The 15562-nt window shown below is 74.4% G+C and overlaps 3 protein-coding genes across 4 annotated transcripts; all 3 read right to left on the bottom strand.

Moving 5' to 3' along the window:
- Positions 1 to 26: 26 nt before the first annotated feature.
- Positions 27 to 3869, bottom strand: CDK4 (cyclin dependent kinase 4). 2 transcript variants are annotated; one of them, XM_062597304.1, is made up of 8 exons: positions 3828 to 3869; positions 2622 to 2873; positions 2409 to 2544; positions 2168 to 2335; positions 1375 to 1484; positions 1063 to 1113; positions 849 to 984; positions 27 to 660 (listed from the first exon to the last, which is right to left on the bottom strand). In XM_062597304.1, the coding sequence occupies exons 2-8, from the start codon at positions 2837 to 2839 to the stop codon at positions 433 to 435; spliced, it is 1047 nt and encodes a 348-aa protein (XP_062453288.1). In that variant the 5' UTR covers positions 2840 to 2873; positions 3828 to 3869; the 3' UTR covers positions 27 to 432. The 2 variants fall into 2 exon arrangements, with proteins under 2 accessions (XP_062453288.1, XP_062453289.1); XM_062597305.1 differs by having other exon boundaries at positions 2622 to 2893; positions 3828 to 3859.
- A 1749-nt stretch (positions 3870 to 5618) lies between these two features.
- On the bottom strand, positions 5619 to 11049 carry LOC134152120 (25-hydroxyvitamin D-1 alpha hydroxylase, mitochondrial). The gene is made up of 9 exons (XM_062597230.1): positions 9950 to 11049; positions 8949 to 9139; positions 7684 to 7880; positions 7027 to 7227; positions 6782 to 6945; positions 6521 to 6684; positions 6362 to 6443; positions 6059 to 6256; positions 5619 to 5968 (listed from the first exon to the last, which is right to left on the bottom strand). Exons 1-9 carry the CDS (start codon positions 10307 to 10309, stop codon positions 5855 to 5857), a joined length of 1671 nt encoding a protein of 556 aa, XP_062453214.1. The 5' UTR covers positions 10310 to 11049; the 3' UTR covers positions 5619 to 5854.
- A 399-nt stretch (positions 11050 to 11448) lies between these two features.
- On the bottom strand, positions 11449 to 14337 carry METTL1 (methyltransferase 1, tRNA methylguanosine). The gene is made up of 6 exons (XM_062597098.1): positions 14039 to 14337; positions 13077 to 13207; positions 12810 to 12994; positions 12279 to 12392; positions 11833 to 11934; positions 11449 to 11711 (listed from the first exon to the last, which is right to left on the bottom strand). The coding sequence occupies exons 1-6, from the start codon at positions 14335 to 14337 to the stop codon at positions 11580 to 11582; spliced, it is 963 nt and encodes a 320-aa protein (XP_062453082.1). The 3' UTR covers positions 11449 to 11579.
- Between the last annotated feature and the right edge of the window lie 1225 nt (positions 14338 to 15562).

Here is a 15562-nt window from a genome sequence, read left to right as displayed (position 1 = left end):
TGCGATAGCCGGGCGGCCGAGCCAAGTGACGACGCGGGGACGGGGCCAGGCCACCCCGGGCACTGCCGGCGCCCCTTTATTGGGAAGGGCAGTGGCTGGAGCCAGGAGAAAACGCGGTGCGCGTCTCTGCGTGCCCACCCCTCCCTGCCCCCCAAAAAATCCACGCCGAATCCTCATAAATAGCAACCGGCAGCCGCAGCACAGGGGGAGCGCGGCCGGGCCGGGGCCTCGCACGAGGTACCCCTCGCACGAGGGGCTCCCCCCCCCCTCCCGCCCCCAGCTCCACCGCGCGAGCAGAGCACCAGTGCAGGGAAGCCTCGTCTTCCCCCGCACGCGGCTCGCGCGAGGGTTGGGGGGGGGGGGAGCGGGGGACCCGGGCGCCCGGCCCCCTCCCCGGGTGGCTCGCGCCCCGGGACCGCCCGCGCGAGCGCTTCACAGGCACTCACCGGCGGCAGCCCCCGCGCGAGCCCTTCGCACGCCCCCGGCGCCGCGGGAAAAGGGGTCGATCCCCGAGTTCGTAAGCGCTGGGGGGGCCGCGGGGCCGCCGGGGCCGAGTCCAGTCCTGCACGGCCCCTCGCCCCCGCCGCGCTCCTGGAGGTAAAGGTGCCGCAGTGCGTCGTAGGCGGAGATCCGCTTGTAGGGGTTGAAGGTCAGCATCTCCTGGGGTGGGGGCACGACACAGAGTTGGGGGGGGGAATGCACACGTGCTCCCCACGCGCCCCCCACGTGCCCCCCACGTGCCTGAAGGTTGCATGGGTTCTCCCCAGCCCCGGGCACGTTGGGGTCTGTCCCCCAGCCCGGGACACCCTCCCCCCCCCCCCCCCAGTGTTGTCTCCCCACCACCTCACCAGCAGCAGCTGGGTCCCCAGCGGCTCCATCTCGGGGACGAAGCCCTCGACGGGCTGGGGGGGCCGGGCCGTGAACGCGCAGCGGGGCAGGGCCACGTCCAGGGGCCAGTCGTCCTCCACGGGGAGCCCAATCATGCTGGGGGACGGGGGCGTCAGGGCCGGGCACCCCGGGGTGCCAGCCCCACAGCCCCCCCCCCCCCCGCTAGACACTTACTCGAAGATCTTGCCCAGCTGGTCGGCCTCCGAGTTACCGCAGAAAAGGGGCCTGGGATGGGGGGGGGGGGGGACAAGGGAATGTCACCGGAGCGGGGACACAGCGCTGCCATCACCCACCGGCATCGCCCGGCCATGCCGGGGGACACGGGCAGGCGGTTCGGGGCAGGGATCTCCCCCCACCAGGCCACGTTTGTGGCAGGCAGCACCCTGTGATGGGGGCCCGTTGGGGACCGCAGGACACGTCGGTCCGTCCCCCCCCGCCCCGAGCCACCCGCCGGCCCGCCCCCCCCCCCCCCCCCCCCACGCTCACTTCCGCCTGAACATCTCGGCGAAGATGCAGCCCACGCTCCACATGTCCACGGGCGTCGCGTAGGTCGACTGGAGCAGCACCTCGGGCGCCCGGTACCACAGCGTCACCACCTGCCCGCGGCACGGGGACGGGCTCAGCGCCACGGCCCCCAGCGCCTGCAGGTCCCCTCCTGGCCGGGGGCCACCGCCACGGAGACCTGCAGCCGCCCACGCCCAAAGTGCCCTGGATTCGTGGCCACCTAGATCTGCACCCTCACAGCTTCCTCGGTTCACGGCCACCTGGTGCCAGGGCCACCAGGATCTCTGCCCGCAAGTCCCCCCCTCCCAGCCCTAGAGACACCGGGGACTGGTGGCTCTCCAGATTCGCAGCCACGTGGATCTGTGAGCATCCACAAAACGTGGCCACTCTGCCCTGCGGTGGCTTCCCAGACTAGGTGTTCACCAGTCCCTCCCTGGGTCACCCTGACCTGCAACTCCCTGGGCTTGTGGCCACCCATGACCCTCAGCTCCCTGGATCCATGGCCAACCCAAGCCATGGCCACCTAGATCCGTGGCCACCTGAGCCCCACAGCTGCCTGGATCCATGGCCAACCCAGCCTGTGGCCACCCAGGACTCACAGCTCCATGATTTGTGGCTGCTCGGCTCCATGGTCACCCAGCTTCACAGTCACGTGGCCTGTGGCCTCCAGCCACATCGCTCTCTGCGTTTGTGGCTGTGCAGATCCACAGCTACGTGGCCCTGCAGCCTCCCAGGACCCCAAAACTCCCCAAATTCATGGCCCCTGGCCACACACCACAGGGGTCAGGGCCATCTGGCAGCTGTAGATGCGGGCCAGGCCAAAGTCGGCCAGCTTGACCTGCCCGTTGCTGGTCACCAGGATGTTCTCGGGCTTGAGGTCCCGGTGGACGATGCAGTTCGAGTGCAGGAAGTCGAGGCCACGGAGGAACTGCCGCATGAGGTCCTGGAGGGGGAAGAGCACCCGGCGTGAGCGGCCCCGCGGCCACCACGGTCGCCGTCCCGGTTCCCTGACCCACCTTGATGGTGTCGAGCGGCAACCCGGGCGCAGGCGCCTTGTCCAGGTAGGTCTTCAGGTCCTGGTCCACGTGCTCGAAGACCAGCGTCACCTTGGTCTCGCGCTCCGTCCGCGCCGTGGCACAGACGTCCATCAGCCTGGCCGGGGTGGGGGACGCGGCGTCAGCGGGGTCCCTGGTCCCCGCGAGGCGGGAGGCGGCACCCGCCGGACTCACCGGACGATGTTGGGGTGGTCGAAGTGCTCGAGGCGCTTGAGCAGGGCCACCTCGCGCACGGTGCTCAGGGGCAGCCCGTTCTCTGTCGTCTGCACCCGCACGTTCTTCAGCGCCACGAACTTGCCGCTCTGCAGGTCCCGCGCCTTGTAGACGGTGCCGTAGGCGCCCACGCCGATCTCCGCCACCGGCTCGTACTGCTCCCGCACCTCCTTCGCCATGCTGGCGCCGCCGTCGGCCGGGGCCCCCGGCACCCTGCAGCACCCCGGCACCCGCTGACCGGCACCGGGGTCAGCCGGGACTCGCCTGCACCCCACAGCCAGCACCTCAAGGAGCGAGGAGCACCCGGCGCGTCCCGGACGCCCGGCTCAGGCGTGGGCGCAGCACCCCGCAGCCCTTGCACCCAGTGCCATATGGCCCCCTCTGAAGCCCAGCCCCAGCGCCCAAGGGATCAGCGCCCCAGAGCACCCTGCAGCCCCCAAGGGGACCAGCACCCCAGGGGGACCAGCACCCTACAGCTCCCAGCACCCCCTAAGGGACCAGCACCCTGCAGCCCCCAGCACCCCAGGGAGGGAGCAGCACCCTGCAGCCCCCAGCATCCCGCAGCTCCCTGCAGATCTCGACACCCCAAGGAGGAATCAGCACCCCACAGCTCCCAGCACCCCATGGATCCCCCCCCCCCAAGCCTCTGCTGCTCTCCTCCGTGTTAGCGCTGCCCCCCCCGCAAGGGACACGCGTGCAGCAGGGACCGGGGGAGGGGGGACACAGGACTCTGCCCCCCTCGTGCAAGGTGCCGGTGCGCGGGGAAAGGAGCGTGCAAAGGGGGCCGGGAGGGGAGGGGCCGCCCCCGTGCAAGGCGCTCGTGCAAGGCGGGGGCCGCCCGCGAGCAGCGGGGCCGGTGCAAGGCGCGGGTGCCACGCGCGCACGGGGGGGGTAAGGGCGGGGGAGGGGGTCCCACGCATGCAAGGGGCCGCTACAGGGGGCCGGGGTCCCACGCGTGCACGGGGCGGGGCCGTGCGCAAACGGCTGGTGCAAGGGGGGCTGGGGGGGGCGGGCGATCCCGTGCGTGCACGAGGCTCGTGCAAGGGGGCTCCGCCGCGTGCACGGGGCCCGCTCGTGCAAGGGGGCCCGTGCAAGGACCCGCGGCCGTGCAAGGCGCCCGTGCAGGGGGCCCCACTCGTGCAAGCGGCCGCGCGCGCCGGGACTCACCCGAGCAGCAGCGCGCGGCCCGCGGGTCTCGGCGGCGGGGCCCGGGCCGGGGGCGGGGCTGGAGGACCGGAACCAGAGAGACGGGCCGGCCGGAAGGGCCGGGGGGGGGGGTGGAGATGAAGGAGTCGGACGCCTGGGCCCCTCTGGCTTTATTCGGGGGGGGGGTGGGGGGGAGGGGGAGGATGCTGGGTGCCGGTTCGCCGGGAGCAGCCCCGGACGCCTGGGTTTCTCCGACGCCTGGGGTGGGGGGAAGCCCCCCCCCCCGGACGCCTGGGCCCCTCGCCCCGTATATGGGGGGGGGGGAAGCAATGGGGAGGGGGAAGGTGGCCCCGGCCGGACTCGAACCCGCGGCCCCGTGCGTTCCTCTGCCCCCGCGGCGCCGCAGCGCCCCACAGCGGGCAGCGACCTGCCGGCCCCGGCGCCGCGGAGCCCACGCGCGGCGGGGGCCGGAGTCACCGGGAGCAAACGGCTGCCGTGAAATCCGCGTGTCCCCAGCGCGGGGCTGCCGGGGCGCCGCTCCGCCACTAGCACCCCCCGGCCCCGGGACCCCCCCCCCCCGGGACCCCCGGCCCCGGGACAGCGCCGCCGGGACCTCCCTGGGCCCGAGAACCACCCCCCGGCTCCGGGACGGCCCCCTCGGCCCCCCCCCCCCGGCCCCGGGACCCCCAGAGCACCGAGAAACCCCCCCCCCCGGCCTCTCCCCCCGGCCACGGGACCGAGACCCCAAGACCATCCCCATCTCCCAGCAAGGGGTTGGACCCCCCCCCCACAGATCTCCCCTCCCAACGCTGCCATGGGCCCCCCCCCGGCGGCACCACGACCCCCAGGACCCCCCCCTGCGGGGGGTGGGGGGGGACACCCCCTCCCGGGACCGGGACCCGCGGGACTGGGACTCCCCGAGACCCCCAACCTGGGCACCGGCCCCTTAACCGGAGCGAGACCCCCCCCCCCGGGGGCCCCCAGGCGCCGACCCCCCCCCCCTCCAGGGGCCCCCAAGACCCCCCAGCCGCCGACGGGCCCCCCCCGCCCCGGGCCCGCTCCACTCCCCCCTCCCGCCGCGGCCGCCGCCCGGGCCCGGCCTCTGTCCGTGGTGCTGAAACGGCCCCGGCGCCGGGAGCGGCCTGCGGGGCCCACGGGCGACCGGGCCCAAGGGGGGAGGAGAGGGGGGCGGACACCGGGACCACCGGGAGGGGGCACTGCGCCCTCGGCGGTGGCGGGGCGGGGGCAGGAACCCACGGGAGGATCAAGGCCACGGGAGGAGGGACCGGGCCCACGGGGCGGGGGGGGGGGGGGAACGACACACGGAGGACACCGGGATCATGTAGGGCACTGGGCCCACGGGTGGGGGAGGGCCCGGGGGGAGGCGCTGGGGCAGCCCCGGCGTGGGGAAGGAGGGGGAAGAGCCGGGCACGGGGCAGCGCTGCCGGCTCCGCGCCAGCCCCGGCCGTGCCCGAGCCGCCACGCACGGCCGGGCCGCGGCGGCGGCGAGAACCGCCCGGGGCCCCCGCGGGGTCCAGAGTCCCCCGAGCATTGACGTCGGCGCCGCGTCCCCACGGCGCCGGCGGGGACATTAACCCGCCGAACGGGCCACCCGCGGCCACGACCGGGCCACCGAGGTGGCCCCCGGTGCATCCCCGCTGCTGCCCCGCGCAGCTGTGCGGGAGCCCCGGGGTGCAGCACCAAGCCGGGGCGATGGGGAGGGCTCAGGAACGGGGGGGGCGAACTCAGCGGCTCCCCTGCAGCCGCGGCCGGGGCTCGGCCAAGCGGGTGCACGGCCGCCACCGCCGCCTCTTCTGTACAAACTCATTTAATATCCGCGGAGCAATAAATAAACCTTTAAATATCGTTGCAGCGGGGCCGGGAGCGAGAGGCAAGCGGGAGACGCGGACAGACCCGACCGGCCGGGCTCTGCCATGGGTGAGCCGGGTGCCGCCTGCGGCGTCTCCTTAAGAGCAATAAATAGGGCACTGGGGGGGCTTAATTGGGGGGCAGAGGGGTCGCAGAGAGGCGGACCGGGGGGGTCCCGCTCAGCAGCTCAGGAACCGCAGGTTGATGTCCGTCTCGGGCACCAGCAGCGTCCGCGTCATGGGCTTCACGGGGCGCCCGCCGGGCTCGGGCTTCACCTCGAAGCGCCGCAGGATCTGCAAGAGCCGGTGGTTGGGGGGCGGAGGGTGAGCGGGGCTGCCGCGGGGAGGGGGGGACGCGGCGGCGTTGGGGGGTCCCGCTCTCACCTGCGCCAGCGCCAGGTGGATCTCCAGCTCGGCGACGCGGCGGCCGACGCAGCTGCGCTTGCCCACGCCGAAGGGCACCGAGGCGAAGGGGTGACGGCCGGGCTGGCGGCGCAGCCAGCGCTCCGGCCGGAAGGCGTCGGGCTCCGGGAAGAGCCGGGCGTCGCGGGACGTGGCGTAGTGGCACAGCGTGATGAGGGTCTGCGGCGGGGACGGGACGCGATGAGTGGCGGGGCCGAGCCGCGGCGGGGAAGGGGCGGGAGGGAGACGCGGAGGCGCCCGGCGGCTCCCGCTGCCCCGGCTCACCTGGCGGGGGATCAGGTAGTCTCCCACGCGGATGTCCCGGTCGGAGATGACGCGGGCGTTGCCGGGAATGACGGGGTACAACCTACAGCGGGGGAGGGATCCGGTGAGGCTCAGAGGCGCTGGGACCCCCGCCGGTGCCCGGCGCCCACCCGCGCTCACCTGAGTGTCTCCTTCACCACGGCCTTGAGCAGGGGCATGCGGGCGAGTTGGGCGGCCGGGGTGCCGCCGTCGCCCAGCGCCGCCGCGATCTCCCGGCGCAGGGCCGCCTGCACCTCGGGGTGCCGCGCCAGCTCGTACAAGCTCCACGACAAGGTGCTGGAGATCTGCGGGCGGCCGAGAGCGGCGCTGAGCCGCGGCGGCCCCGCGGGAACGCCGAGCCGGGGCGGCCCCGCGGGAACGCCGAGCCGGTCGCCGCCTCACCGTGTCCACGCCGGCCAGCAGCAGCTCGGTGACGTTGCCGTAGATGACCTTCATGGGCACCTTCTCCCGGGCCAGGTGGTAGGTGAGGTGGTCGCCCTCGGCCGCGTCGCCCCGCGAGAGCCGCTCGGCCGCCTCCGCCAGGCGCCGGTCGACGTGGCCCTTGGCTGAGGGAGGACGAGGCGCCCCGTGAGCGTCCCCGGGTGCCACCGGCGTCGTCCCCCCCACCCCAGCCCCGCGTCCCTCACCGAAGGCGAACATGTAGTCCCAGGCCTCGCAGAAGGTCCTCCAGGGCTTGGGGAAGAGGCGGTGCAGGACGCGGGGCATGGCCATGGTGAGCAGCGTCATCACGAACATGGTGTTGATGGAGCGGATGAAGGTCTCCGTGTCCCGCGGCACCTCCTGCTCCAGGCAGCCCAGGCGCGACCCGAAGAGCACCGAGGAGATGCCTGCGGCGGGGGGAAGGCGGTCGCACGGGGGCCGGGGGACGCGGGAGCCGCAGGGACGTGGGAGAACGTGGGGACACGGGAGAACGTGGGGACGCAGGGGACCTGGAGGGACACGGGTGGCCCTGAGGGGGACGTGGGAGAACCTGGTGGGACATGGGAGCTGCTGGGGACACACAAATCTCAGGGACGTGGGAAACTTGGGGGGACGTGGGGGACCCTGCGGGGGACACAGGCCCACCTGGGGGGATACAGGTGGCCCTAAGGGGGACATAGGAGAACCTGGGGGACATGTCAGCCCCTGGGGACACGGGAGCCCCTGGGGGACAGCGGGGACCCTAGGGGGATGCATCAGCCCCGGGGGACCCAGGGGAGCCCCACGGGGTGGGTTTGGGGGGGGACAGAGCCCTGCACGGAGCAGGCCAGGGACAGCGGTGACGCCCCCGAGCCCCGACCCACCTTCCAGGCCGAACTTGTAAAACTCAGTGGCGACGTCGGGGACGAGGTGCTGGGGGTGGCGGTCGCGCTGGCGCTGCAGGCGCCGCAGCAGGTCGGCCACGACGCCGTCGAGGGCGCCCGCGTAGGCCTCGGCCGCGCGGGGCCGCAGCAGGTGCCGGCCCACCAGGCTGCGCAGGCGCTGCCACTCCTCGCCCTCCCTGCCGAGGGACGGGGCACGCGCGTGTGCAAAGCGCCCGCAGACGCCTCTGCCTGCGCAAACCCCACGCGCGCGCGTGCAAAGCCGCGCGGGTGCGCGCGTGCAAAACGCCCGCAGACGTCTTTGCGCGCGCGAGCCCCCACGCACGCGCAAAGCTGCACGCGTGCGCACGCGCGTGTGCAATAGCGAGCGCAAGCGCGTCGAGGCGTGCGTTCTGCACGGACACGTACGCGCCCACGTACGGCGGCGGCGGGGACGCAAGGGCGCGCGCAGCCCTGCGTGCAAACGCGCGTGCGAACGCGCGTGCGAGCGCAGGTGCGCCCGCGTGCCAGCCCGTGGGCTCGGCGCCGCGCGCGGCCGCCGTTCCCCTCGCCGGCGGTTACTCACATCCTGCGCTGCCGGCGCGGCGCGGCCGGGGGGGCCCTGAATCACGCCTGAGTCACGGCGGGCTCGCGCGGACCCTCCCTGCGCCCGCCCCAGCGCCTCCTGCCCCGCGGGACGCCCTTCCCGGAACGGCACGTGGGCTGGGGCCCGGCCGCCCCCCCACCCACCCAGCCCCACGCGCCGGACCCGGGACCCAAACCTGTGCACAGACTCCCAACCCCATGCAAAGACCCCCAAGCCTCCTGCAGGGACCCCCAGTCCCATGCAAAGACCCCCAAATCCCCTGCAGAGACACCAGTCCCATGCAGAGACCCCCAAACCCCCGTCAGAGAACCCCAAACCCCTGGCAGAGACCTCCAGCCCCATGCAGAGACCCCCAGCCCCATGCAGAGACCCCCAAGCCCCCTGCAGGGACCCCCAAGCCCATGCAAAGACCCCCAAACCCCCTGCAGAGACCCCAGTCCCATGCAGAGACCCCCAAACCCTCAGGAGAGGCCCCCAAAGCCCTGGCAGAGACCTCCAGCCCCATGCACAGGCCCCCAAGCCCCCAGCAGAGCCCCTCAATCCCATGCAGCGATCCCCAGTCGCTCTGCACAGACCCCCCCAGCCCCGGGCACAGACCCCCCCCGGTCCCCCAGCCCCGGACACGTGCCCGGGGTGGGGCGCAGCCCCCGGCCCCACTCACGCGGTGAGCAGCCCGCACGCGTGCCCGCGGCACGTCCGGTAGTCCTTCCAGGAGGAGAGGTGGGAGCGCACGGGGCAGGGACCCTCCTGCCGCAGCACCTGCTCCACCAGCCCCGCGTCCGCCACGTGCACCGTGAGCACCGGCCCGAAGCTCGCCTTCCACACCGGCCCGTAGCGCGCCCGGCCCTCCAGCTGCGGGGACGCGGGCGCGCGTCACCGGCCGCCGGCGCGTGGGGACGGCCCCGGCGAGCAAGGGGGGGGGGGGGGGGCTGCAGCCTCCCAAACTGCCCTCCCCAAAAGACACCGGCCTCCCGAAGCCCAGGACGGTGGCACCGGTGGCTCCCTGTCCCCTTCAGCCCCAGGCTGGTGGCATCAGGGTCTCCCTGTTCCCTTCCGAGCCCCAGGGTGGTGGCATCAGGGTCTCCTTGTCCTCTCCAGTTCCAGGATGGTGGCACTGGGGTCTTTCTGTCTCCCTCCAACCCTAGGCTGGTGGCACCACGATCCCCTTGTCCCCTCCAAGCCCCAGGGTGGTGCCACTGGGATCTCCCTCTCCCCTCCAACCCTAGGACGGCAGCACCAAGGTGCTCCTTGTCCCCTCCAAGCCCCAGGGTGGTGGCACCGGGGTCTCCCTCTCCCCTCCAAGCCCAGCGTGATGGCACCGGGGTCTCCCTGTCCCCTCCAAGCTATAGGGTGGTGGCACCAAGGTCTCCCTCTCCCCTCCAAGCCCAGGGTGATGGCACCGGGGTCTCCCTGTCCCCTCCAAGCTATAGGGTGGTGGCACCAAGGTCTCCCTCTCCCCTCCAACCCCAGGGTGGTGGCACCGGGGTCTCCCTGTCCCCTCCAAGCTATAGGGTGGTGGCACCAGGGTCTCCCTCTCCCCTCCAACCCCAAGGTGGTGGCACCGGGGTCTCCCTGTCCCCTCCAAGCCGCAGGGCAGCGGCAGAAGGCTCCCTGCGGCCCAGGGAGGAGGCGTGGGGCAGCCCCCAGCCGCCCGGCCCGTACCTGCAGCTCGTGGAGCCGCCGGAGGCCTCCGCGGCAGAGCAGCTCGTAGCCGAAGGCGGCGGGGCTGGGTCCCGGCATCTCGGCGAGGCCGCGGGGGCCGCGGGCGGCGGAGGGGGCGGCGCGGGGGGCGCCCAGCTCGGGCAGGCAGCGCCCCAGCAGGGCCGCCCGGGCGGGCAGGCGCAGGCTCTGCGGCATGGCGGGCGCCTCGGGGACGGGCCTCGACTGAGCCCGGCCGCCTCCGCCGGGCACCTTTATAGGCACCCACGTGGAGCCGGGCAAGCCCCGCCCCCTCTGCCCCGCGGCCCCGCCCCCTGCTGCGCCAAGCCCCGCCCCCCACCTTGTTGGGGGGGGGATTTGCATAGGGGGCAGGGTGGCACCTGGAGACAAGTGGGGTTTGGGGGTCCCTGGAGCGGGGGGTTTGTTTGGGGGCAGGGGGGAACAACATGCCCTGCTTCCCCCGGGCACACGTGTACGTGCGTGCGCACCCCCTTGCACACGCGCGTGCGCACCCCCTTGCACACATACACATGCACCCCCATGTACACAGGCACGTGCACACCCCCATGCACACGCGTGTGCACAAGCAGCCGCCTCCCGCGGGGCCCCCGCTGCTCCCCACGGTCACAAACCAACTCCTGCGCCCAGGGCTGCACGTGGGGCCCAGGTGTCCTGCGCTGGGGGGCAGAGGGGGGGGGCAGAAAGGGGAGCGGGAGGCGCCAGGGCCCCGACGGCGAGCGGCCGCCCGAGCCCCCGGAGGGGCAGCCCAGAGGGGCAGCTCGGAGCCGGGTCCCCCCCCCCCCCAAGCCAGCCCAGGCTGGGGGGTGTCCCCACGATGGGGGTGGGGGGGGACGGGGGACGGGCCCGGCTGCCCCCACGCTCACGGGCTCGGGGCAGGCGGAGGCACGTGGCGCCCGCGAGGAGGGGCCCGGCCGTCCCGGGGAGGGAGAGGGCCCCCAGCAGCATCGCCCGCCTCTGGATTCTCGGGAATTACCAGCTTGCAACACAGGAAACGCTGCCGCTTGCGGTGGAAAACACCCGCCGCCACCCCCCGCGGGCCAGGGAGCCCAGCGAGACGGGCCCCCGCCGGGGCCGCGCCTGCCTGCGCCCACCACCCGCCCCCCGGGGGGCTGCCGGGGGCCCGGCCGCGGGGCCGCCGAGGGCGCGGGGGCGCCGCGACCCCCGGGGCCGAGCTCGGCGGGGGTTTCCTGGGGCTCCCAGCGCAGCTGCTGGCGGCAGACCCAGCCCCGCGGGAGGGGATTTGCTCACCTTTCCCAGGAGGCTGAGATCATGCCTGAACCGCTGCCAGGCGCTGGGGAAACTGAGGCAGCCCGCGAGAGCGGGAACCGGCGCCGCCGCGGCAGCGCGGCCCTCAGGGCTCCCCAACCCTCCTGCTTCAGAGAGGGGCCGGCAAAAACAGGCCAAAAAAAAAGGGGGAAGGGGGGATCCAGCCCGGCGCCCGTCGGGCGCCGGGGCCACGCAGCGGGTCAGCGGAGCCGGGATCAATCCGCGGCCTCTCCCAGCGCCGCAAAGGCTCCGATTTATTCCGAAATTCCGAGCTCGCGGGAGGGCGGGCGGCAGCGGACGCCCCCCGCGCGGGCCCGGCGCCGAGGCCCGCGCCGCTCGCCGCGCCTCACGCCTCCTCGCGCAGCGCCGGGTCCTCGACGCGCCGGAACACGGCCGGGAAGGTCTTGCCGCCGCTGCGCTGCACCTTCTTGCCCTCCTCCGTGGAGGTGCCCAGCCGGGCCACGACCGGGTCGCCGCTCTGCGGACGGAGCGGGGCCGTGGGGCGCCCCGGGGGGGCACCACGGGAGGCCCCCGCGGGGGCCGCGGTTTCTCGGAGGGAGGGAAGATGCCGCTGCCCCCCACCCCCTCCCGGCTCTCACCAGCTCGGCCAGCGGCACTTCCTCGAAGAGCGGGTGGCTGCTGAAGTGTTTCACGATCCACTCGTGCACCTCCTCCACGTCCGTGATGGTGTAAACGAGGCCCTGCGGGCGGCCCGGCGGCGTGGCGGCGCCTCGGCACGGCCCGGCACGGCTCGGCATGGCACGGCCCGGCCCGGCCCGCGGGCGCGCCGCGATGCGCCGGCGCCATGACTCAAGCCGGGGCGAGACAAAACCTCGCTCCTCGCGCCGCCGCCGCCGCGGTGACCCATCGCCCCAGACAGACGCCGGGCTCCCACGGACGGAGCCGCGGGCACCGCAGGGAAGGGAGGGGAGCCGCGCGGCGCTGCCAGGCATGGAGCTGGGATCCCCCCCCGCCTCCCCCCGCCAAACCGTGGCCGGGACCCAGCCTGAGAGGCGGCCCGGGGCCGCGGCTGCCGCGCGCTCACCCCGACGCGCAGCACATAGCCGTACTCGGCCAGCAGCGTGGGGCTGATGATTCGCCATTTGTGCTTGGTTCTCTTGAAGTGAGGGTCGGGGAAGAGGAAGAACATCTTGCTGAGCTGCGGGGAAGACGGGCAAGACGCCCCAGGCGGGCAGGGAGCGGTGGGGGGGGGGGTTCGGCCTTGCCGGCGCAAGCCCCTGCTCGCCGCCTCTGCCCGAAATCGGCACGGCCCCCGGCGCGACGGGGAAAGCCCGAAGCGGCGCCCAGGGACGGCTCCCGCAAACTCTTCCCGAGCCCGTGATTCAGAGCTGTGCCGGGAGCCACGTTCGCACGGCTGCGCCGTTAACCCTCCGCACGCCGCAGCACCCCCTCCCCTCCCCCCAGCTCCCCGCAAAGGGCTCGGGGCGGGTCTCGCCCGCTCCCTGGGGGATCCGGCCGGGGGACCCCAGAGGCAGCGGGGGCCACAGGCTGCCGGCGGCTCCTGCGGGCCGGGGGGCGGCTGAGGGGAGCGCCGCGCCGGCGGCGTCCGACCCACCTGGCCCTTGCGGAAGAAGTTGGGCAGGTGCTTCATGGCGTTGGTGCGGACGCAGGCGATGTTGTCGTAGCAGCCGGGCTGGGCCGCCCGCAGCGCCCGGATCCGGTCGCGCACGTAGTCCGACACCTTCACGCGGATCTCCAGCCCCAGCATGAGCGTGCGGGGGAAGAGCGGCGCCAGCTCCACTGCGGGAGGCCGCAGGCGTGAGCGGGACGCCCGCGGCGGTGGCGCCGGCCCCGGCCCCGCGCTGGCGGCGGCCCCGCTCACCCAGCAGCCCGCCGTAGCCGCAGCCCACGTCGGCAAACTCCACGCGCGCCGGCGGCGCCGCTCCCTCGGCCGGCGGGGCGAAGAAGGCCGGGTACAGCTCGGCCCAGTCCATGTCCTCAGGCCTGGCGGGGCTGCGGGGCAACACACAGGGCTGAAACAGCGGGGGAACGACCCGGCCCGGCCCGGCCCCGGCCCCGCTCCCGGCCCCGGCCCCGCTCCCGGTCCCACTCCCGGCCCTGGCCCTGCTCCTGCTCCCGCTCCCAGCCCTGCTCCCAGTCCCACTCCCAGCCCTGGCCCTGCTCCTGCTCCCGCTCCCAGCCCCGGCCCCGCTCCCGGTCCCACTCCCGGCCCTGGCCCTGCTCCCGCTCCCAGCCCCGGCCCCGCTCCCGGTCCCGGCCCTGCTCCTGCTCCCGCTCCCAGCCCCGGCCCCACTCCCGGTCCCACTCCCGGCCCTGGCCCTGCTCCTGCTCCCACTCCCAGCCCCGGCCCCGCTCCCGCTCCTGTTCCCAGCCCCGTGGCACTGCCGCGGCACCGCAGCAGCGTCCCGCTGGCGGCCGGTGGCTCCCGCCTTTCCCGGTCCCGCTGCCCAGCCCCCCCGCGGCTCGCGGGCAGGAGGGTCCCGCGGCGCGGTGTAACCGGGTGGTGGGGTGGGGAGAATCGCGGTTTTCCTGGGAACGGCCCGCGGTACGGCGCAAGCGGGACTGGCCGGAGCAGGGAGGTCCCGGTGCGACCGGGGCGAGGACCGGGGTAACCGGCGCTCACAGAGCAGGGGGTCCCGGTGCGACCGGGGCGGGCGGGGCGAGGACCGGGGTAACCGGCGCTCACGGAGCAGGGTGGGGCCCGGTGCGACCGGGGCGGGAGGGCGCGGGGGGAGGGGGGGCCCGGTGCCTCGTGTAACCGGCAGCGGGGGGGGGGGCAGGGCCCGGTGTGCCCGGAGCCGGCGGCGGCGGCGCCGCACTCACTAGCGCAGCGTGTGGTCGGCCAGCGGGTTCGAGTGCGCCCGCTGCCGGTAGAAGCGCTTCTGCGGCGGCGCCGCCTCCATGGCGGCCCCGGCGCGGCGGCACGCGCGGGCGCCCGGAAGAGACGTCACCGCGCGGCCCTTCCGGTCGCGCGAGCGCCGCTGCCCCGCCGCCTTAAAGGGGCCGCGACCACCGCCCAGCGCGCCCCGCCCATTTCGGGGGCGGGGCCTCCGCAGGCCCCGCCCCTCCCCGTTATCCTTATTCCCCCCCCCCCCCCCCCCCCACACACACACAGCGACCATCCCATTGCCCCCAGTCTCCCCCCAGTGACCCCCGGGACCATCCCAGTCCCCCCACTAACCCCCAGGGACCATCCCATTGCCCCCAGTCCCCCCAGTGTCCCCTGGGACCATCCCAGTTCTCCCAGGGACCACCTCATTGCCCCCAATCCCCCCTCAGGGACCATCCCAGTTCCCCCAACAATCCCCAGAGACTGTCCCATTCCTCCCAGTCCCTGCTAGGGACCCCCAGGGACCATCCCAGTTCTCCCAGCGACCCCCAGAGACTATCCTTGTCCCCCCAGTAACCCTCAGCAACTGTCCCATTGCCCCCAGTTCCCCAGGGACCCCCAGAGACCATCCCAGTCCCCCCAGTGACTCCCTAGGGATCATCCCAGTCCACCCCGCTGACCCCCAGGGACCCCCAGAGACCATCCCAGTCCCCCAGTGACTCCCAGCAGCTGTTCGATTGCCCCCAGTGCCTCCCAGAGACCATCCCAGTCCCCCCAGTGACTCCCTAGGGATCATCCCAGTCCACCCCGCTGACCCCCAGGGACCCCCAGAGACCATCCCAGTCCCCCCAGTGACTCCCAGCAGCTGTTTGATTGCCCCCAGTGCCTCCCAGTGGCCATCCCATTGCCCCCCTCTGCCCCGGGCCCCCGGAGGCCTGGTGTGGAGAGGGCCCCCCCCCCCCCATGGGGCTTGTCACAGGCCCTCCACGTCAGCAATTAGTGCCGGCCCCTAACGAGCCCCTGCTGCCGGGGCTGGGCCGTTCCTGGCAGCAGGGCGCAGGGGAATTCGGGCTGCGGCGAAGCCAGGGGCGATTTCTGAGAAGGCGCCGGGGCTTGAGCAACGCTGGGACGCCCACGGCCGAGCTGCCTCGTGCCCGTCCGTCCGTCCGTCCGTTCCGCCAGGCCCCGCAGCTGCAACCCCCCCTTCCCCCCCTCCCCCCACAGCCCCCGGCCCTGCCCGGAGGCCGACGGGAAGCGGCCCGAGGCCGCGGCTCATCGCCCAACGCGCCCGGGTGGCCGAGCCGTGGGGCTGGGGGGGAGGGGGGGGGGCTCAGCGCGGGGGGCAGAGGCGCCCAGGCCGCCCCGGCCCCCCGCGCCGTCCCGCATTAACCCGGTGACGCGCGGCGTGACGCAGGCGCCCTGCGGGGGGTCCCGGCCGGGGTTAACCAGCGCCGCCCCCGGGGCCCCGGCCGGTTGTTCATTAGCCCCGGGGCCGGCGTTTGCTCCGGTTACTCTTT

Source organism: Rhea pennata, chromosome 29, assembly GCF_028389875.1.
Source record: "Rhea pennata isolate bPtePen1 chromosome 29, bPtePen1.pri, whole genome shotgun sequence".
NCBI lineage: Eukaryota > Metazoa > Chordata > Aves > Rheiformes > Rheidae > Rhea > Rhea pennata.
Note: the sequence above shows the minus strand (reverse complement) of the source record. Positions and strands in the feature narration are given on the sequence as shown.